The sequence below is a fragment of the Saccostrea cucullata genome, unplaced genomic scaffold, assembly GCF_032062105.1.
Source record: "Saccostrea cucullata isolate Sc308-1 unplaced genomic scaffold, CSIRO_AGI_Scuc_v1 ctg8221, whole genome shotgun sequence".
Classification (NCBI taxonomy): domain Eukaryota; kingdom Metazoa; phylum Mollusca; class Bivalvia; order Ostreida; family Ostreidae; genus Saccostrea; species Saccostrea cuccullata.
The window spans coordinates 1-23,649 of record NW_026927131.1 but is presented as its reverse complement, the minus strand read 5'-3'; the positions used below and the strand labels follow the sequence as shown (position 1 = coordinate 23,649).

At 32.6% G+C, this 23,649-nt stretch overlaps 1 protein-coding gene and 2 long non-coding RNA genes across 3 annotated transcripts; 1 reads left to right on the top strand and 2 right to left on the bottom strand.

The window, feature by feature from the left end:
* Positions 1-3,112: 3,112 nt before the first annotated feature.
* Positions 3,113-4,314, bottom strand: LOC134273526 (uncharacterized). Its single transcript, XR_009993424.1, has 2 exons — positions 4,261-4,314; positions 3,113-3,310 (listed from the first exon to the last, which is right to left on the bottom strand). It is a non-coding gene; the product is annotated as an uncharacterized LOC134273526 (long non-coding RNA).
* Positions 4,315-4,357: 43 nt separating this feature from the next.
* Positions 4,358-6,705, bottom strand: LOC134273525 (uncharacterized). The gene is made up of 3 exons (XR_009993423.1): positions 6,040-6,705; positions 4,993-5,095; positions 4,358-4,415 (listed from the first exon to the last, which is right to left on the bottom strand). It is a non-coding gene; the product is annotated as an uncharacterized LOC134273525 (long non-coding RNA).
* A 10,746-nt stretch (positions 6,706-17,451) lies between these two features.
* On the top strand, positions 17,452-18,211 carry LOC134273527 (pulmonary surfactant-associated protein A2-like). The gene is made up of 2 exons (XM_062755725.1): positions 17,452-17,539; positions 17,934-18,211. The coding sequence occupies exons 1-2, from the start codon at positions 17,452-17,454 to the stop codon at positions 18,167-18,169; spliced, it is 324 nt and encodes a 107-aa protein (XP_062611709.1). The 3' UTR covers positions 18,170-18,211.
* The last annotated feature ends 5,438 nt before the right edge of the window (positions 18,212-23,649 follow it).

Below are 23,649 nucleotides of genomic sequence, written 5' to 3'. Positions count from 1 at the left end.
ACGTATAAATATAAAATCTTAAATAAGAGTTCTTGGTGATATTTTTTAGATTTTCATCATCTTAGCACACAGATCATTTCTAAGAAGTTTTCAGCTCAGTATCGTGACCCTGCTAATCTTAAAGCTGATTTTTTTATGAGCACAATAGGAGAAGTCATGGGGTTTTCTGTGTTTATAAGCTCTTAAAAAGAACCTTTCAATTGTGAAAAAATTAAAATAAATGCTAAACATTTATTATGATTTCCAGGATATTGCATTACTAATTGAATAATCCTCTTATTTTTCAGGTAAATGTATAATTTTCTAGGTGATAAATTTATTTGAAAGAACATACCTTGTTTTTTTTTTTATAGTTTGATGATGTTGTATGATTGACTGCAAACATTTCCTATATTATTATAGGAAGAGGTGCGGTTTTTGTTCATATATAGATCGAGCCAAGAATCCAAGATATTAAAAAAGTATTATTGAAAAAAAAGAATAGGATTTGTTAACCATGCATCGGACACATACCTTGCTTCGGATAACTTTAGGCAGTAAACCTCTTCCAACTTAAGAGTTCTGTGTATTTATTGTTTCTAACTTGAAGCTGAAGATTTTAAATTTTTAATGATATCGATTGTGTTTATCATGTTGTGATAAAAATACTCCGAGAATGGCCTTGAATTTACGTCATATGTTATCGTTCTTTTAAATTCGACTTCAACGGAACGAGTCAGACTTTGGTACATTTTGTCAAAGATTGGTAATTTTACACGAATTTTAAAGAAATTTCACTTCAATGTTTGTATGCTTCTTTTTAGAGCTGGTTCTTACTAGTATGTTTATTTCTCCGTACATCGGACACTTTCCGATGCAAAGGTAATCACTACAATTTTCATACAGAACCCAACTGACAGCTGACTTTTTTAGGAAATAGAAAACAAAACCTCTAAATTTTCAGTCAACTACAAGTTATCGAAATATGACATCTAGAATCTGACTCAATTTATTTCTCCAGACCAGACTATCTTAACCCATGAGAGAAAGGTGGGAATTACAGCATTACAAGCATTTTAAAGCATTTCTAAGGCAAAGTGGGGCATATTGAATCGTTCTACATTTGTGCAACGATATCGTCAATTAAATTGAAGTTGAGGGTTTATTTCTTAGATAAAATATAAAAGTATATCCATATCAAGGATTTTAAAGCACTGTGATAAAGGTATGATATTTTTTTCGGTCGAAATACCGTCTGTCCGATGCATGGTGAATAATGTCCGATCCAGGGTGAATTTTAAGTTATTTAGATAAAATCGATTTTTGGTGATATTTTCTCAATAAAAGGCATATAATTGTGTCCAAAATTTATATTTTAATCACATACTAGGTGTGAAGCTCCAACTTGATAATTTTCTGTCGGTAGCGATATCGCTAGAACTTGTTGAAGTACAAGGGTGTCCGATGCATGGTGAATTCACCCTATACCGTATAACCCCTATTATCCGCCCCTGCCCCTATAAGCGCCCCTAGGTCGTTTTTCAATTATCAGAAAAAAAGAGTCCCCTGTACAGTGATTAAAATCATCTAGAATCGTATCAAAAGTCTGCCAAAATTTGAACAAAGTGAAAATGTAACTTGTCTATTATCCGATTTCTCAGTGGAAAATGAATCATATCGCATAAATTAAGTGGATTATCTTCACTTAAAGTATAAGGATAAGAATGACATTAAATAATGTTAAGAGAATACCGAAATAACCGCCCCCTTTTCGAAATTTTCTAAGCGCCCGGGGCGGTTAATAGGGACTATATGGTATTTAACATGTTTAAGTTTTGTTGCGTCCGATGAAGCGACGAAAAGTGCCCCTAATGTAGAATATTGACCAGTCAATATTCTAAGGGGTTCAATATTTGTCGTTACACCAGAATTTGAATCCCCATTCCTGATCTGCCTTCGAAATGAGCAGTAAATACCTTCGACTGAGCTGTCAAGAAGAATTACAGGATCCTATCTCTGATTGGATTATGGCTGTTTGTTACTTTTCTTGATTGCAGGCAGCAGTTAAGAGCATTTTGTATAATTATCATGATGTTTATAAGGGGTCATTTTGAAATACCCCATTACATTATATTGTACATGTACCATGTGAAAGATAACAGGGTTTGAATTCTTATTCTAGTCTAGTTGACCCCCTTCCCCTTTTTTTACTCTGTGCATCATGTTGCAATGTCATTATAGTTCTTGGGTTAGATTTGTAATATTTTGCCTAAGATTGTAACACTGGGTGAAAAAAGTGGTTTCCCATCACGGGAAACTTTATGGAAACCACATGGAAACCTCAAGTTTACATCATGTTTCCCAGTGGTTTCCGTAGCGGATGCTAGGTTATTCCGCCAAGTTTCCGTGACACGGAAACCCCCTACGCTCCGATTCCATAAGGTATCCCGAACCACGGAAACCTCTGTAAACCTGAAGTTTCCCGAACATCCATGTAGTTTCCCGTAATGGGAAACCTGAAGATTCCACTGGTTTCCAGAATTAGGAAACTTGATGGAATCGGAGCGGAGGGGGTTTCCGTGGAATGGAAACTTGGTGGAATCTTTAGGTTTCCTGTTACGGGAAACTACATGGAAGCTCGGGAAACCTCACGATTCCTTAAGTTTCCTTGACTCAGGAAACCATATGGAATCGGAGCGTAGTGGTTTCCGTGGAATGGAAACTTGATGGAATCTTTAGGTTTCCTTATATGGGAAACTACATGGAAGCTCGGGAAACCTCATGATTCCTAAAGTTTCCTTGACTGAGGAAACCATATGGAATCGGAGCGTAGTGGTTTCCGTGGAATGGAAACTTGATGGAATCTTAAGGTTTTCTTTTATGGGAAACTACATGGAAGCTCATGAAACCTTATGATTCCTGAAGTTTCCTTGACTCAGGAAACTATATGGAACTTGTGTAGCACTTTCTGTGTGGCGGAAACTTTGTGGAATTATCTGGAGTCCCATTCCTGGTGGAAAATTACTGGGAAACTTCAAGATTCCCTAACTTTTCTAAAGGAAGCAATGTGAAATAATGCGTATTCTTTTAAAAATCTATCAAAAAAATTTATTACATGTAAAAGAAAAAAGCATTACCATTTTATATGTTTAATAATTCATTTGATGTACAAAAACTGTAACTGAATTTTTCAATGATATCAAAATATTAAATAAATTCATATATCTTAGATAAACAATGGAACAGTCTTTCACATTTAAGTCCATTCATAAGGGTCATTAAGTACTTCTTTCAACATCAGTTTCCTGGTTTTCTTCACGTCACCTATGATCTGCAATATTCATAAAAAATTATTATATGATGACAGAATTATAATGCTTGAATATAACTTAGAAATCTGAAAGATCAGTCAATGTCCTTTAAAGCTGAACACGATTCGTAAAAGTATTGTGTCCGCCATTTTAGTTCTCGAGACTCGCTACTCTGCAGACCCCTATAAATAGGGCAAGATTTAGAGACTGTTCAGTTTAATCAGTCGACACCGGAGAAGACGGACGTATGCTATACAGGACTTGGTAGCGAGAATAATAACGTAATACTTCGTCTAATGCAGGGAAGTAAGATACCAAATAAATTTATAATTATAGGTACATAATTCTGTTCAGTATACAAACAACATAGATAAACGTAACTGCAATAAAATATAAACAAAGGTAATGCAAGATAACCAGCACGAACACGGGTCGCCATTCCACGCCGATACCTGTGACAATAAAGCAGTCAGGTGTAACGAATACGACCATTATACCCTAGTATTGATGTATCGTAGATAATGCTATCAAAAATGGCGTAAGCCTATTTACGAGTCGTGTTCAGCTTTAATATACCAATATCAATAATTACTTTCCATGACCATGATACATATGATTTCAGCATTTAATGTATCTCTTTAATATTAAATGCTTTATGATAAGTGAAAAAAAATAACATAATATAAATAATGTTTTCAGCCTTATTATGTCATTGAAAATATATTACTACATGTATCTCATACTAAGAACCCTGCTTTAAGTTTGATTAGTTTGAGAGAAAACATACCCTTTATAATAACAAAAATATTAGGGAGAGATTTTTTTTTAATTTTGATATTCGACCTAGAAATTGATTGAAGATCATTGCAGATCCTCCACCCCATCGCACAAAAGCTAGATTACACCAGGGGAGAAATATACTCTGGACTACGGTTTTAAATAAAGATATACAGTAGATTTTGATACTGACCTTTGACCTAGAAAATTAGTCCAAGGTCACTCTTCATCCTCTATCCACAGGCTCTCTGTAGTTTAAGTTTGAGAGAGAAATATGCACAGAACAATTAAGTGATTTCAGATGGAGTGATGGGTAGACACTGTCTTAGGGCATCCACAGAACAGGACCTAAAAATAATGCAATATATATGTATTACAGTATATATACACATGTACTTGTATGTTAATGATTTATCATATGCTGCATTGGACACATATGATTTTATCATGGTTTAAGTATACATGTATCTTATGAGTAATTTTATACCGGTATTGCATGTATGCTTAGTTTATTTAAGAAATAAATAACAAGTTTATAAACTTCAATGGGAGAGATACCACATGTATATATAAACAAGTAATTTAATTTTTTTTTTTACATATATTGACCAACATTATTTACATCCATTCATCATGTTCATGAATTGGCTGATCAAAATTCAGTCAGTTTTAGATCTATATGATATACCATAAAGGACTTTCACATTTACAAAAGTTATTCCCCTTCGCAGGGTCGATCTGGGGTCAACCGGCTTAAGACGCTGTTTTCCCTCTTTAACCGTATCAACTTTGAGGGACAATATCTTAGAAATAAAATTTGTATGAACATATTCATTATGATTTTCATGTTGCCCCTATAATCTGGCAATACAGATCGTAATTGTCCAATATTTTTGAAGATTGAAAATATTAACAAGTAACTTACAAAGGACAAAGTGGGGAAAATGAGCGATATACCGACAATTGGAGAAAACTCTAAGGAATGTGAAATTAGTCTATTGGTGATGACAATTCCTGTTTTAATGTCACTGAAAAATTAAGAGACATTTAAAATTTAAGCCCTATTGTCATACACGCATGTAGTTTTTTCATCCATATAACCTTTTAGTATCATAAAATTTACCAAAATTTAATACTTCAAATAATTTCATTGAATATCTATAAAATAAAAGAAACTCTAAAAACTTAGTGACTTGCAGAAATTATTCCTTGAAGAGAAAAAAATCTCTTCGCCCAAGAAAAGATAACTCACTCGGATGACAATAAGGTAGTAGCCGAGGCCTTCAGATTGCACTCGGAGGGCCTCGGGTACTACCCTATTGTCATCCGAGTGAGTTATCTTTTCTTGGGCGAAGAGATTCACATTGTGCAGAAAGCAGGGATTTTCGTTAGATAAAAGCTATTTTCGATAGATATATTTGGAATATTTTAGCCTGGATAAGTACTAGGACATCATTTGTGCTAGTTCATTTCAGGATTTGTGTAACTTTTCTCAAGTAAGTTGTTTTTAAAAATTGTGTGCTACTTTCGATTCTTCCCTTGTGTATTTTTATATGTGAAGTAGAGAACAGAGTGGGTAAGATGCCCCTGTGATTAAAGTAGAACTCTTTAGTGTGCATTTTTAGAGCTTCCTTTAAGTAATCAAAATACTGACCAGCAAGAAATCAGTTAATAAGCATTTCCTTTTTTTCATTCAAATTTTTGGAGAGATCTCAAAGTTTTTTCCTGTTCAATTCAGGTTCAAGACGACAAAGTTTTATTGAAGTGTATGTATTAGAGAACTGATTGTATGTCAATCAAAGCAATACACACATAACATGGAGGGGGCAAATTGTTTCAGCCCTAGCTTTTACATACAACTTCTTGTAGCTCACAGCTGATATACCACAGTTCAGTATTTAAATAAAATTTAGAATCTTTTTTTTCAGGCAATTGTCATATACATACTAATCATGAATGAATTACCACTTACCAAATGACCACATCCTGAATCATCATACATTTTCTATGATTTTATCTCACTGGTTTTCTTTTAAAGTCACACAGTTTTCTTCTCTCTGAAATGATAAATTATGTCCAGGTACTATTGCATTCTAATTCAAACTAATTATGTAATAGCATTAGCAACAACCGGGATGGAAGAAAAAATAACAAGAAGTCTCTGTCGAGACTGTAGCTCTACTGGTTTGTACTTATCAAAAACTGATGCACAGAATTATGTATCTTAGTATAGTCTACTTGTGTGCCAAGTTATATTGAAATCAGACTAAAATTTAAGGAGGAGTAGTGTTTGCAGATAGACGGACAGACAGACAGACGGACGTACGCATTACTATCGCATAAGCTCTTCTGGTCTCTGACAAGTAGAGCTAAAAACAAGATGCGCTTGTGAAACACAGCAACAAAGTTCGAAAATGCAATTTTTTTTAGCATACAGGTCACAGTCAAGATCACATAATCATTGTCCTTGTTGCCATTTGAAAGCACTTCATTAGTGGAGTATACATACTAAATATGAAGCCACTATCTCATATAGTTCTAAAGTTATGGTGAAGGTTTAAGTTGACAACAGACACTCAGACAGACACACAAATATACAGTTATGGCAAAAGTTTGAACATTATAACTTGGTATACACACAGCCACTTCGAGGTATCAAGGGTAAAATTTACAGCACAGCGGGACTGCATTTTGACTTCGAGGGATCAAGGGTTTCGAGAGATCAGGAGTTCGAGAAATCAAGGGCAAATCTGCTTAGTTATATAGTAAAAAAATCGGGACCGGAGACTCACTTCAAGCGATCAAGAACTTCCGAGAAATCGAAGTTCAAGCCATCAAGAGTTACCTGTATATACACGATATAAGAAGCATGTTATTATTTGCAATTTTGACCTAATGACAGCTAAATCTGTTCAGTAAGACAATACCGTGTACATGTATGTAAGTAGTTTTATTGTGCATGATTATTTACTTATTTTCTTGATCTTCTCAACTTGAAGTGTTCTGTATTTTATTACCAAGTTTGTAATAAACATAATGAAACATACCCTTTCCCACATCACATCCTGTATCATACCTTTGACCAATATCAGCCCTAGGGCCTCTGTCCCTCTGGCTGATATTGGTGTCTCGGGCTAGGATGTAATATGGAAAAGAGTATGTATTATTCGCTATACATTGACCTACTCAGGTCAATAAATGTGAAAAAGCTGATGATTCATTTGCATTTCTTGACATACTATCAATATTAATTCACTATTACGCTTTTCTTTTTTTACATCTTCATCTCAACAGGTTAGACATTACAAAAAAAAAATCTTTTGAGCAGTAAACTATTTCAATAAACAATAAAACAAACATAATCTCTTCAGAAAAGTGGACAGGCTTTTACCTACATTCACTTTTTTATGTATATTTTTCCTCCATATCATCGTCATGCATATGATTAAGGGTTATGCTATTCGCTACAATCTACAGGTCCAGGAAAATCACTATATTTAGCTATATAGGTAAATCTACCTATATAGCTTTATTTACCTATAAAATATAGCTATAAGACAAAAAGTCGCATATTGAGGCAGTATTAGTTTTCAACTTTGAAATGGACTGAAAACAATTCACCAAAAACCCACTTATAAAAATGTTTCTCCTTTTGTGCAATTGAAATCAAAGATCTAAAAGTTTTGGGGCTATGTATAACAGTTAATCTGTGAGTAAGCAGCTACTTTAACAAAGAAAAGCAGTTTTGGTCAACACGATAATTGATTGGTAATAATTGACCACAATGCAAGGAAATCACACTTAGTCATGCCTCACCACACTTCCAGCTATCCAAACAATAGAGATACATTTTTTGGTTAAAAAGTGTTTATAAGAGGCAATGTTTTTACTATCAATGCCCTAGGTTGTTTTATCAATCCTTTTAAAAAATATATCAGCCATAATTTACATGCGACTTTTTGTCTGCTTTTCATAAAACAGAAACTTATTTTAAAATAGCTAAATAAAGCTATATTATATTGGTAAATAAAGCTATATAGGTAAATAAAGCTATATAGCTAAATATAGTGATTTTCCTGGACCTGATCTATTCCAACTGTTCTGATGAGGATATCCTTCATGAATAATCGGATAAGCTGAGATTGAAGACACTTTTTGTAAAGCTTTTATCAAAGTTTTGAACCAAAAATAATTAATTTATACCTTTCCATAAGTCTTAAGTTCCAAAAAACAAGAGTTGGCTATCCCGTAACTATCCGAAAAGTCAGAAAACACATGAATTCAAACCGGATGTTCTACAGTATGAAGTTAACTACGAAACCATGCTCGGTGTAACTATCATCATCCGGATAATTTGAGCGGGGGTAAAAATATTTTTTTTTAATTCCGAAAAGGATTCATTTATATATAGAGGGAGAACATACATATAGAGCATACATTTTAATAAACATGATAAAAGGCGAAACGTTGCCATTTTACAACATACAGCATGCACATGCACGGTGCCTTTGGGACCTCCATAATCTAAGTTATGCTACATCACTGTCTCAATTTTTTTTTCTCTCTCTTTCTCTCTGCAATATATACACTTAACAATTTAAAACTTAGGTATCCAACTTTTCAAAATGGCGTCAGAACAAAAGTTGCCTCCGATAGTGAAGATTTGTTGTTGCCAAATATTACAACTATTTACCGTAAAAAGTTAACAAAAATATACGTACACTAATCCTTCATTGTTGGCCATTGCATTTATCACAGTCTTAAAGACACTGGGTGGTGAAATCATCTTAACTTTTCACATTTACCAGCTGCTTACACCTTCTTCTTCGTCCTTCTCGATCCTCCAAAAATGGCGCCTCGGGAAATTGACCAATGAAATAAAGCGCCTACAGAGCGATGCAGGATGGGAAATATAAACTGTTTACATTCACTATGATTAAGTGTGATAATGAGATCTTATATTAGAATTTAATTAAGTTCTTCCTTTTTCATGGAATAAAAAGAGGGGCTCCTAAATATTTTTTCCGATATGATGTGTAGGCCTAGTATATTTAGAAAAAGCAGAAAAAAAATGTTTCTTGCTTGACACCTCAACTTATTTGCCTTCGGGATATGGGTTTCGGGGCTTGGTTGTTGGTAGTGGCCGTCCTTGCTGAAAGTACCCCCCCTTCCCCGCTTCTTTTAACTGTTACATGCATGATTATGAATTTATAATGTCACACCAAAAGATGTTAAATTTTTAAAAGCACATTTTTTTATTGTGAACTTTCCACAGGAATCCTAAAAGGCATGAAAATGGGCTACAATTATAATATGATTATCAAGAACAGTTTTTTTTATTTCAATAGTGATGATTGAAAAGTTCGGTGATTAATAATTCATTGCTAATAAATTGTTGTTTTTTTTGGGGGGGGAGGGGGGATTAAATTACTAATTGAACTCCCTCCTTTTCGGGTTTAATTATAGATTTTGATCCTGCTATCAATATTACTGGTGGACCTGCTAGACTTTTCTGTAATTGCTACATGTACATTGTACTTTAAACTCCTTGGCCTTTAGCTTAAAAAATTGCCCACATCATTTTAACACGTAAAATTGTTAAATGAATCAGAATGTTGAAAACCTTTTTCTTAGGAGAGTTATATCTCTAGGTGGAACAAAACTAACATCTTATCAAAGGCAGGAAAATATAACAGTATTTTAATTCAGTATTTTAGTCGTGATTGGTATAAGTGAAGTCATGGGAAAGATTATGTCGAAAGTCATCTATACTCGTTGATGTGCAGGGCTGTACTTATATGCATACAGCTTTAGCTTGTCCCGCCCTGTATTTCTTTAATGTTTTTTTTTTCGTTAAGAAATCTGGTAAGGTATGCTAATAAAAATAAAATCCCGGTTAGTTTATAACTCTAACGGAAATTACTTTCCTACAGGCCTGAAGATCGAGTTTATTAGTCACGCAAGTTTTTTTTTTAAAAAGAGTAGCATATCGGCGAATAAAAATAAAGTAGTGTACAACATAGATAAAGAAATGTTTGTTGAAGTATTGACAAACTTCATACCTTTATAGAATGAAATCAACAAAAACTGCACAAAAATACAATCGTGACAATTATACAATGAATTAATTATACAATTAATTCTTTTAATAGATTGCCTTAGCATGCATTACTTTTAAAGCCATTGTTCTTAAGGAAAACAAAATCATGCAAAATATTATAGACTTTTCTTTATCTAGAGCAATGGCCTTTGGAGAAAAAATGGCTGAAAATTTTAAAGTTTGTTAAATATAGTGTATGTGCGTTTATGACCCTACATTGTAATTTCATGCGAAAAGTGCAGGCGTTTTCTACACGGGGATCTGCGTACATATTTAATAAACAAAAAAGGAAAGAAAAAAAAAACGTTTTATGTGATGAATTATATTATAAACATTTATCTAATAAATGTCTTTGTAGTATGTTAGATTACAAATTTCACACAAAAACCCATCAACAATATTAAATACAGTTTTGATTTCACATTGATCTATTAACGTCATTCTGATTTAATATAATTATACACGACGAGAATTAAGATCTATTCAATACCTATAGAAAATTATTTAATTTCTAAAGAGGATAGTTTTATTTTAAATCAGTAATGAAAATTGAAATAAAAATTCTAAATAGTTTGTGCTTTCATTGAACTTCTTAAATGTAGGTTATTTTATAAATATGTTCTCTTGTATAACTTTATTTATGGAATATACAATTTTTTAAATGATGAAAGAAACACGAATCATCATCTTAATTTAAAAGAATTTTCGGTCGGAGACTGTGTGTGTACATGCTCGACAGCAGCCCATTGTTCCCTTTAGGTACAAAACCGTCTCAATTCACATAGAATATACAAAAAATACACAGTGACAGGTGTCTTCGCGGCACGTGTCTCCACCTGAAATGGCACGTGAGGACAGGTGTCCCTAATTACACAGGCCGACCATAGTGACTTCCTCAAAAGCGTTTTTTTTTCGGGGGGGGCTTCTCAAGGAAAAAATGAAAAGCAACCCCCCACCCCCACCCCCAATAATAAAAACAATAATTTAATAAATTTAAAAAAAACAATATTCACTATTAATAGTCAAATACTAGTATGATAATACTCCACCCCCAGCCAATTCGATAAAATGATTCTTATCTGACCAGTTTATATTAATATATTAAATCATATTAAAACAAAATCTTTATCACTTTCTAAACTTGTATTTAAAAACTTGAAACACTAAAAATGTAATTTTGACAAACCAACTGAAGTATTTTTTTTCCTGACGGATTACCCCGGTGTATAAGAAATGCCAACCTCTGGTATCTAACACAAATGCCTGGTAAGGTACCTTGATGTCTTATGAATACATGTGATTATGTAAAAATAATTCTTCAATGTCAGTTGCAAAATATTGGAAAAAAATTTAATTATTTTATTGAGGAACGTCTCACCTGTCCTTAATCAGTAATCGTAACTTGACATATTTCTTTATTTACTTTTTAATCGATCTTTTTAGTTAACCTTTTCTGTAAATAATTTCATTAAATGTACCCTTCCTTAGCTCTTCGATTTTTTCAAAGGAACATTCATCATAGACAGCTTCAAGAAAGTGGGATCGGAAATGATTGATTTCTACATAACTGCATGCACTTACTTTTTTCTATTCCACTTCACGCATTCTATACGAGTTTACCAAAACTTATGTGATAAATCAAATTAAAAATTAAATAAAATTCAGTTAAATAAAATTAAATTAAAATTGAATTGCGTTCACGGTGCTGAAATATTAAATTAATCACACAGAAATACAAATCTATTTATTTTAACTGTTTGAAGTTAATTATTTTGATACAGCATGTAAACACTTTTGAAATATTTCTATAATTGGTAAAAATATGGTAACATAATTAAATATTTAACTTTTTGTAAAATAAAAGGTAGGTGGGTTAGTATTGAGATATACTTTCAAAGTTTCCCTACTTGGGAAACATGAGGAAAAACTACACATTGGTGACTTCCATGTTGGGAATCTGTATGGAAACCACTGAGGCATGTTTACATGGTTTCCCATCTTGGGAAACTTACGGGAAACCACAGGTTGGTTGCTTCCATATCGGGAATCTACATGGAAACCACCGGGGCATGTTTCCATGGTTTCCTATCTTGGGAAACTTACGGGAAACCACAGGTTGATTGTTTCCATGTCGGGAATCTATGTGGAAACCACCGGGGTATGTTTCCATGGTTTTCTATCTTGGGAAACTTACGGGAAACCACAGGTTGATTGTTTCCATGTCGGGAATCTATGTGGAAACCACTATGTGGTTTCCATAAAATGGAAACTATATGGAAACTACTGATGTCACGATTCCCATATGTTTCCATCGGGTTTCCAAATTTGGGAAACCTTGCTTTTCATCCTGTGTAATACTCTAAATCTGAGTCCCCTTTTTCTCCAACCCCCCTATTTTGTTAACTGTGTTTTACTTCTTCTGTCATTTAATTAAATAAATGACATATTTCATTTCTAAATGACATTATTTGTTTTGTCTGCTTTTCACAAAATCAAGCTCCGTCTTTTAACAAGAGAACTAAGGAACATAAAAGAACATAAAACATATACAGCTCAACGCACTTTTAAACTCATATTGTTTTTCGCACAAATTAAGGTCACATTATTCTTACAATAAAACTTAACATAATCAATCTTCAGTTCAAGACATAACCATTATATGTCATAAATATCTAATTTCAAAGGTTTATATTCTAAAGAATCATTATTGTAAGGTTTCAACGTCGATATTTTAAAGGGAACTTCATTAATAAATGGAATGATGTTATATCTATATGATTCTGCAATAGGTATTTTCAAATTAAATCAATCAAGCTTTCTTTGATACTATTCAGTAGAAATTTCCAAACTTGTGTTTTTTGTGTCTAGGGAAGGCAAAGGACTGCTTTGAAAAGACCTGATTCAAAGACGACAGCATTTGACGAGAAACCTTGAAAAACCGTTTGTGAGCTGTCTTAATTTATCATGCAAGAGAATATTAAAATCCTACCAATTATTATGGGGAAATTATGTTCTTAATTAGTGATTTAAAATCGATTTAATTAGTAATAAATCACCTTTAAGTATCTTTTGATGCCTTGTTATTCAAGTTTGAATTATAACAATGTGACGTTTATTTGTCCAAAAAAACATGTGAGTTTAAAAAGTGTGTAGAGCTGTAGTAGTAAAATATGCATGAACAATAATTAAGAGTTTAGATCAATAATTTAATCAATTATATGCCTTCAAACTTCAATAAAAATGAAATTTACAACGAAGTTATCCGAAGTGTAAATGTTAAGGAAACGAGGATGGTACATTTATATTGTAGGTACTCTCTAAATGCAATTTTCTTCTGCGTTGCTTTGACAAATGTATCCCTTAAAGATGGTTACGGTAATCTACAATTGAGTAAGCGACTGTTGGGAAGCTTGCTGACCACTATAGCAGAGATTAGTCAATTGGATTGTGCTAGAGAATGTCTTGTACGATCTGGATGTCTGTCTTTCAACTACAGACAGGCTGCAATATTTTGTGAGTTGAATTACGAAAACGACACCAGTGCTGATACAAAACATGAAGATGGAGATGGCTGGATCTTTAGTCGTCGAGAACCTTGGTCATTGGTACGTTTTCAAAATTTTTATTTATTTGAGTGTAACTGACATGGTTACTCAGTCGGTAGAGTATTATTGATTATGTATTCAGGTAACTTCTGTATTTTGTATACGACGAATTTTTTAAAAGAAAAGACTACCAAATGAGAGAGAGAGAGAGAGTTACTGATAGAACATTTTTAGTTATTTTTCTAAGACCTATTTTTTAGGAAATAACAGAAGAATGCAAAAGCCTAAAATGTGCACTTAACGAAAAATGTATGAAGGATTCTTACCTTTCCGCAACATGCAAGTTGTCAGGTATGTAAACATCTTTGTTTAATAAAATTTATATTCTTTTTTTTTGTCTTAATATGTAATGACTAATCTTTAAGTGTCATTAAAGACCTTCAGGCCAAATTTAGCAGACGTTTTTTTTTTAGATAATGTGTAAGGGTGTTTTGAAAATAATTTTTGAAAGCTAATTTTACACAAAAGCATAAAAATTACACCTTTATGGACAGATGGTACAAGCAAACCTTTATCTAAAAAATCGAAAATAATAATTGGGAATTTGAGTCTTGTATCGATAAGTAAAATGAAAGAGATCAACCATAGCGCTTTTATTTTTTTCATGGAGAGTTTCTCAATAATGTGATTTGAAATGTTATTTTGATAAATTTGTATGTAACTTAAACCTTTGTGATCAGACTAAAATGAGACAGAAGAAAGACTTCTATATACAATCCAATTATACAGATTTATATACGAAATCATTATTGTACAGGACGCCGATAATGTAATTGTTATTCAATCAAAGCTTATAAATAGTTTTTTCATTGCAAATACGAACAACAGAAGGTTATTAACGTTATTTTTCTGTCACTGAAATAGTTATTTACAATTTTGCAACAAAAAATACCGACATCAAAGTTGCAGCTCATCTTGCTTGAAGTATTTTATTTCTTTTGTAAGAATTCCTTTAAGTTATTGTAAGAACCCAAATGTTAAAAAAATTTACCTTCGATTATAATATTTTACGTGAAATAACGACTTTCCTTAAAGTTTCTGTTTCAGGTGATAGAGAATTATATTTTTTACCTGTTAATGACGTCACTTTTTTATTAACCTTGTGACATGTTAAAACAGCAGAGATTTTCTATATCACTCAGGTACGAAATAATGTAATGTTTAAAAGTCAAAATTATAACGATATAATTCCAAACTATTTGTGCTGTGTGATCACGAGTTCTTAGTTAACTTCATACAAGCAGAGAATGTAAAAGAAAAACGCTTAAAGATCAAATCTAAAAGTCAAGAATCAATATAAATAGGTATCAATGCGTGATGTCTGTGGGACCCTGCATGGCTTTGACAGTTTCAATTTGCATTCTTTCTTTGTATATTTGTAAATGTCTAATGAATTCAGATTGGATTGAAAATAAAAACAGCAATTAAAAAAAACAAACAATTCAACTAATCCCTCCCTAGTGTAAAGGCTGATTTATGAATAATATATACTGGATCCATATATAGTCCCCTTTCTAAGGTGAAATTTCTTCGAAACCAGACGTCAGTTTTAAAAATTTTTGATATTCACAACTATTAAAATGAATTTGAATTACCATACCTGCACTTTTAAATTTAAATTTTAAATTTTAAATCCTTGACATGTAACATTATGATAACATATCCCCCACAGAAAGTTAATATATTCCTAAAGTAAATTAACCTATTAATCAATTTATTCAGTTCAATTCATATCACTTCATCTATTCTTTTCCACATCTCAACTTCTCTATGTATGAGGATGTTGGAACAAATTCAAGATATTTTGACGTAAGTATACAAGGTAATCTTTAAATAATATACATACATTCTTTAAGTTAGTATCTTATGAGTTGGTATTTGACCTTCACTATTATGCGAAAGATGAACTTTCATTACGTTGCTGATCTGTTTCATGCGACATGAGTTTTTAAAACTTGAAGGGACACACAATTTATCTTTCGTATACTCTTATAGTTTAATTGAAAAAAAATTACCCAAAAAATCATCTTCTGTGATTATGCTGAAAGTTAACATTGTACATCCATGGTGTACAAATCCTGTCAAATAACTGTTACTTTCAAGTACCTTAAATAATATTAATTCAAAGATACTAAAATAATTTCAATGATGAAATATGTTGAAATATGATGTATAGAAATACTGTATTTAAATTTTTATGTCAAGCGAGCTGATATAATTATAACTTATTACGGTATTTGGTCTTACAAATGCAGCAATTACAATATTTTTCCTGAAGAATGTCATCCATCAACTCTACAGCTTCCAGAAAACGTGAAGAAGTTCAATTCAAAAAACACTTTAAATTTTGGAAGCAAGCACAAATTATCTTGCATTGATGGCTTTGGTCAGACTGGGGACGGACTTGTGGAATGTCTGCTGAACAGAACCTGGAGTGACGTCAATATCACGTGTCACGGTAAGAATTATGATATTATTTATATTCACTTGATCGACGAATGATCATTCTATGAAAGTGTTACTTTTCAGCCATATAATTTAAAGGATGATACATAGTTGTATTTAATTTTTTTAAAAATCATGTTATCTTTTAATTTTACTCACGTGTCATGGTCGCCTACATGGCAAAGTAGTTAGAACATGTCCTTAATCTAAATTTATTAACGAGACAAACTATTGACAAATACAGTGAAATAAGGATCTTACTAGTATTACTAGTATTTCCCGGGAAATACTGGAAAATAATAACTAGATAAAAATTTATAATTTTAATCATATTGCTTGAGTATACACATGTAATCTTCTGAATGTTTAAGATACCAACCTTATATCTCTGCTTCATGTATACGTTATTCTGATGGGACCAATTTTGTATAGTTGAATTGCATTAAATCTTTACATTAAGCATAGAAAAATTATGTCAAATTTATGATCATTCTTATCAAACAAAAATACAAAAATATGGCTGCAGATTCCAAAAAAGGGGCCTTTGAACATTGGACGATGTTTTTGCGCCAGCACATACCCCAACAATCTAGAGAAAACACTTTAATAATCGCCATAGTTTGTTTCCAAAACTGATTTTATCTGTAAACGAATTATATTCATTATAGCTAATTGTCTCTCCGTATATATTTAGCCAGTTTTTAAATATTGGTCATTTTAGAATTGAGGAAGTTTTTCAAGCTTTTTACCAATGAATGTTTTATGTTTTTGATTTGTTGTAGATTGTGTCAGGGGATGGATATGCAGCAATGAAAGGAAATGCTATCGTCTAATTAATACCCCTCATACCCAAGAAGCGGCAATGGTTAGTATTATTTTCTTATATTTTTTTGACCGAGGGATTCAAATAAAGGGTAAATGTCCACCTTGATATATTCATTTCAATGCATTTGAATTGGTTCATTCGTTATACGGTTATTCATTTCTCTGATATATGAATTATGAATCATTAGTTTCATACTTATTCTATTTCTATAGCGATTTGTTAATTCAAATTTTATATTTCCTAACAAATGAACTTACGTCATCCTTTCCTATTTAAAACATTATCTGAATAAGCATAATTCATAATAATATCTTACAAATGTCTTTTAAACAATCGATACTTATTCATTCTTTTGATTTAACAAAACCAAGGAATCATGCACGTAAATTTTAATTACTGATAAAAGATATGGATTTTCAAAAGTCGTGTCAGCTAGTGGAAGTTAACGATGCAGAGGAAAACGACTGGATAACGAAGAATGTATTAACGAATGTTTGTGAGTTTTTCAAAAAATGTGCATATGTTTATTTAGTTTATATGATGATCTTATAAGAACAATCAAGGGTTAATGAATTGTCTCACTTCTACCAAACTCAAATATCCTTTATGTGATCATTTGTGATATTGGCCTTACATGTGTAAGGTACGAAATGTAAAATAATCACATACTGTGAAATCACTAATTTTCGTCGGGGTTTAATTGTTAATAGTTGTTTTCAAGGTATGGGGAGACCCAAGAATTTTCGACCACAACGAAATATAAAATTTCATATCATATTCTCCAACTGTGAAATCAATTCCCCCAAACCAATATTTTCAACCTTAAACCTCGAAAACTTGACTCACGAAAATATGTGATTTTACAGTAATTTGTATTTTTCTCATATAAGCCTGTGAGGACAGATATGACTGTACCATATGGACAGGAGCAAATGATAGGGAGAACGAGAGTTACTTTGTTTGGGAATATTCCAAATCTCCGGTGGGGGATTTAAGGTGGTCCTACGGAAACCCGAATGGAGGACAGGAAAGGAACTGTGTAGACATGTTTTATGATGGCGAGTTTAACGATAGGCCGTGTTACTACAAGAATGCTTACATGTGTGAATGGGATGGTTTTCTCTGAAACATTTTTCACATACAGTCACACTTTTGGTTGACAAAACAACAGAGGAAAGCTTAATTAGAATAGACCTGAATATTTCCCCAATGTAAAGTGAAAATTTCCTGTTCGAGTCAACTCTTTATTTGTATTTTTCAAATAAAAAAATGATGCATTTTGTATTTTCTTTTTGTTAATAATTTCTTTGTAAATATGAATCAGTTATACAGGAGGAGATGTATATTAAATTATATAATTTAAAAAGCAATATAACAATGATAAAATATTACTATAACGATTGGAAATTGAGCGCAAAATTAATTGAATCAATTCAAACCAGAACCGAGCAAACAGGGACCTCTAAAATCATCACACGAGGGATGAGATGTCATGGAACAGCAGGTATCCTCTGTGAACCAGTCCGACACACCGTGCACTAAATTTCGTGATAATATGTATGCCATTAATGTTCCTTTAATACTTCCTATTTTTGTCCTTAAATGTTAAATGATACTGGTCATCTTTTTAATTCTAAAAAATTTAAACTTTTAAATAATTGTTTAGAATATGTTTACTGATAAAAAAAAAATAATGTTTTTATGGTTGTTTTGTGAACCTAACAATACATGCCAGGTTAAAAAGCATTTTATGTGTTATTAATCAAAACTAAAGCAAAGATTGTGTCTTGAAATTTATGAATCTAGATTTAAAAATCAGCATATTTTTTTTGTGGCCAGTTTCTTTCAGCAGTTGAAATGGATGTTAAAAGTACTGCTTACTAATATGATAATGAAAGCTGAAGAGATCCCTCAATTCATAAAAAAGTAGAATGGGTTCTAAAACTCAGTTAACAGTTTTAGCTTCTTTTTTAAACCATTCGACAGCGGATTCTCTCTCTACCATGGCACCTGATCCCACCTGTGATGTTTAGGAGGTCCATGTCGTGTTTGCTCTGCTCCTATTTTGCATCGTTTGAGGAATTATAAACTTGAATATTTCATTTAATATGTCAACATGCTGTCTCGTTGTGAACTGGATATAAAATCATCAGGTAGTCCACAACATCTGGCCCCAGGATCATGAAACAGACTTAAACTTAAATCAAATTTTTAATCGCCTATAAAATATTTAATAATTATTGAACGATTCTCAAATTTTGCAGATAAAACACTTTTGTAAGGCAATATTAAGAAATATTTTTATTTTTGTCTACTTGACTTAATCAAAGTTCCAGTACACCATGAATATTTTGACTTAAACTTAAGATGTTTCATGCTCCTTGTGCCTGTTTCTTAATGCAATCTAGGTGTTTTATTGACTGCAGACGATAAGGGGCAAATAAAAACTAAATTGATGACATCCAAATGACTTCACCTTTTCAACAATCAACTTTATTTACGTTCGTAATAATATTCCACCATCACCTGCATATGGTGCTTACTTCTCCAATATTATTTGTTACTGAACTCGCAAATAATTGTTAAGGGCAAGTTTGTAATAGATGAGTTGATGTTCATGAAATTTAATTAGTCGGATTAAATTGACATTGCATAAATTTTATGGTTGTTACAATGTTTTTCAACAATGATAATCTAACACTGTCATATTCTAGTCGAAGTGTTTCATACCAAATGCAATGCCTTTACTTTATTACTTAATTTGACATAGGGATTCCTATACACCTGATCAATAGATAGTTTTCGATGGGCCTGAATTCGGCAAGAGTTACTTCCCGGTGGCCGCCATATTGGACGTCTAAATGCTCATTTTCCTACACTATTCAGTCAATTTTAACTTTTTATACTAACTATTCTGTGGTAGGATGCATTGTTTTCTGAAGATTATAAATTCATTTAAGCATCCTTTCATTTCACAATTTTTATTTTTTTGAAGATTTTCCCAAAATTATTTCTGCTACAACCTCTTATATCTAATAACGTAAAAAAGAGTAAAAATTACCAGGTTGGCCTCCAATATGGCTTCCAAAGGGAAAAGGCCCTTGCTATTCAGGTCTAAAACTATTCATGGGTCCAACACGGAACAGATCTGTCAAGAAGGATTGCTTACTTACGACATGCACCTAGTTCCGACTCATTTCTTGGATATATGTATTAACAAGGAAAATATGATTTTAATTTGATTTTAATGATCTTAATTTTTTTAATGTAAGGATGGATAAGGAGATAAGGAACATTATTCAGTATCAAAGTACATAAAACAATACAAAACAGGAGCTGAGCAAACACGGACTCCGAAACATCAGAAGTGGGATCAGATGCCATGGAGGAGTGACCATCCCCTGCCGACCGGTCACACCCGCCGTGTGCTCATTGTCATGATCGTGAAATAACGGAAAAATCCGTCGTCAATTCAGTGTATAAATAATGAACTAACAATTGGTATAAAAAATGTCAGTCAGCATTTGACTCAAAGGTAAACTGTATTTGCTGACAAGGTCATTGTATCGACCATAGAACTTACGAAATGATGACTTTAAACGAGACTGCTGATATTCTTGTTTCATCAACTTGTTTGTCAATAATTTACCTCTTTTTAGATACTGTTTATACGTAGAGCATGTCCTTGCGTATCGAATCAACTTAGATATATACACTCCGTATGCAGGTGATGAAGGTATATTGCTGCATAAGTACTTGGGAAGTTGACGATAGAAAAGTTAAAGTCGTCGCGTTTATCATATAACTTAGTTGTTAGGTTACATGTACCATTATCGTCTTTCTCGAGTAAAATATCTAAATATGAAACACAGTTGTCAGACTCTGTGGTATCTTTTAAAAGAATAAATATAAGTTTTGTTGCTTCCGTTGTAACGACGAAAAGTGCCCTTGTAGAATATTGACCAGGGGTCAATTTTCTACGTACATGTAGGCAATATTTTAAGAGGTTCACTTTTCGTCGTTACACTAGAACTTGAAACCCCATTCCCGATCCGACTTCGCAGTGAGCAATAAATACCGTCGACTGAATTGCTACATGAATATCCCCACGAAAAATTACAGGGTCCAATCTCTGATTGGATTACTGTTTATCATTTTGTTGTACCTACCTTTTTTTGATGGCAGGCAGAAGTTTAAAGCATTTTATATAATTGTGTTTTTGAATCTTATGATGTTTATAAGGGGCTCAACTTGAAATACATGTATGTTGTAATTTGTGAAAGATTACAAGTTTGAATCATTATGAATTCTTATTCTAGTCCTGTTGACTCCCCCTTTTTTATTATGTACATCATGTAACAATGTCATTATGGTGCTGGGGTCAGATTGTGTAATATTTTGCCTAAGATTGTAATACTTTATATTTGAGTCCCCCTTATTTCTCCTCCCCACCCTATTTCGTTAACTGTGTTTTACTTCTTCTGTCTTTTACTTTAATAAATAACATATTTCATTTCTACATGACGTTATTTGTTTTGCCTGCTTTAAACAAAAAAAAAACAAGCTCAGTCTTTTTCCAAGGAGAACTGAGGACTTAAAGGAGAATAAAACATAAAGTAGTAAAATATGCATGAACAATAATGAAGAGTTAAGATCAATAATTTGATCATGCATCTGCCTCCTAACTTCAATATAAAATGAAATTTACAACGAAGTTATCCTAGTTGTAAATGTAAGGGAAGCAGATATGATACATTTATATTGTAGGTTCTTTCTAAATGCGATTTTCTTTTGCGTTGCTTTGACAAATGTATCTCTGAAAGATGGTTACGGTAATATACAATGGGGAAGGCGACTGTTGGGAAGCTTGCTGACCACTATAGCAGAGATTAGTCCGTTGGATTGTGCTGGAGAATGTCTTGTACGATCTGGATGTCTGTCTTTTAACTACAGACGTGCCGATTTATTTTGTGAGTTGAATTACGAAAACGACACCAGTGCTGATACGAAACTTGGGAATGGGGATGGCTGGATCTTTAGTCGTCGAGAAACTTGGCCAATGGTAAGTTTTCAATATTTCACTGGTATTTATTTGAGTGTAACTGAACATGGTAACTCAGTCGGTAGAGTATTATTGGTTATGTAGTTACTTGACTTTAGTATTTTGTATACGATGGATTTTTAAAAAGAAAAGACTAACATATGAGAGAGAGAGAGAGAGAGAGAGACAGAGAGAGAGGGACAGAGTTATTGATAGAACATTTTTTATTTTTTTTTTTACATAATTTTTTTCAGGAAATAACAGAAGAATGCAAAATCCTAAAATGTGCACTTAACGAAAAATGTATGAAGAATCAATACTTTTCAGCAACATGCAAGTTGTCACGTATGTAAACATCTTTGTTTTATATATAGAGGGTACCTATATTGTGTGATCTGATATTAGCTTTATCCAACGAGTTGAATTGGTGTATATATTCGCAAAGCTTGCCTACGAGTTGAATAAAGCCAATATCAAATCACACAATTATAGATGTTCTATTTATCTCATACGACTTTCGTTTTCACAAAACTTCCCCTACGAAACTACACGAATGATTGCTAATTCAAATTGATGACGTATAACTTGATGACGTAGCACCGTTCATGTTGAAATGCATCGAAAGAAAGTAGATCGTGTTCAAAATTTATAATCTTTGCTATGTGCGTCTATGAAAACATTATGTGACACTTTCTGGAACTTTACATCAAACGAACTTCTGACTAAAAGTTGTAAGGACCATGGGATCGTGAAAATTAACCCTTTGTACGATGGCAGTACAAAACGTGTTAGGCTAGGAGATTCATTGTTGATCCATGGTAAGTTACTGTACCTACATTACAAGATAGGCATACGTAGTATAATTTAAGAAAGCATTATTGAAGATGTTAATATAATCTTTTAAGAAGTAACAACAACTTAACTGCTAGGCTAGTTTGACTTTCTCCGAAAACGATTTAAAGGTTGGGGGGGGGGGGGTAAATCTAGCATCTATCTTCAAGTAGCCAATACAGGTTCCTTGATAAAATAAGACACATTTCCTGACATACACGAGTCTTTTTCTTGCTTTTAATGATATCATCGCTCTTTATCATTCGGTTTATTAGGGCAATAATTTTCACAAATAAAAGTTTCAATAGAATAAAATCTTGAAGCGAGGGATCGTGTCAAAACCGGAAGTGCTAATAATTAAGCATCTTGTATCTCCAACACGTATGAGATAGAATTATATTCTTTAGTTTCTGAATATGTAATTATTAATGCTTAAGGGTCAATAAAGACCTTCAGGTCAAATTTAGCTGAAACATTTTTTTACATAATGTTAAATGTATAAGGGTAATGTGAGCAACCTTTTCTAAAAGCTAATTTTACACAAGCATAAAATTCACACCTTTATGGACAGATGATATAAATAAAGTTTTAGTTAAAAAAAAGGTTTAAAAAAAACAACTTGAGTCATGTTTATGTAAGTACAATGAACGAGTTTAAGCGTAGAGCTTTTGATTTTTTCATTGAGAGTTTTCCAATGATGCGATTTCAGATGACAAAAATTTTCATAGATTAAT

Coding starts and splice junctions, on each gene's coding strand:
- LOC134273527 (XM_062755725.1), top strand. CDS start 17,452: ATGGATTTTCAAAAGTCGTGTCAGCTAGTGGAAGTTAACGATGCAGAG. Junction 17,540..17,933: donor GAATGTATTAACGAATGTTT/GTGAGTTTTTCA, acceptor TTCTCATATAAG/CCTGTGAGGACAGATATGAC.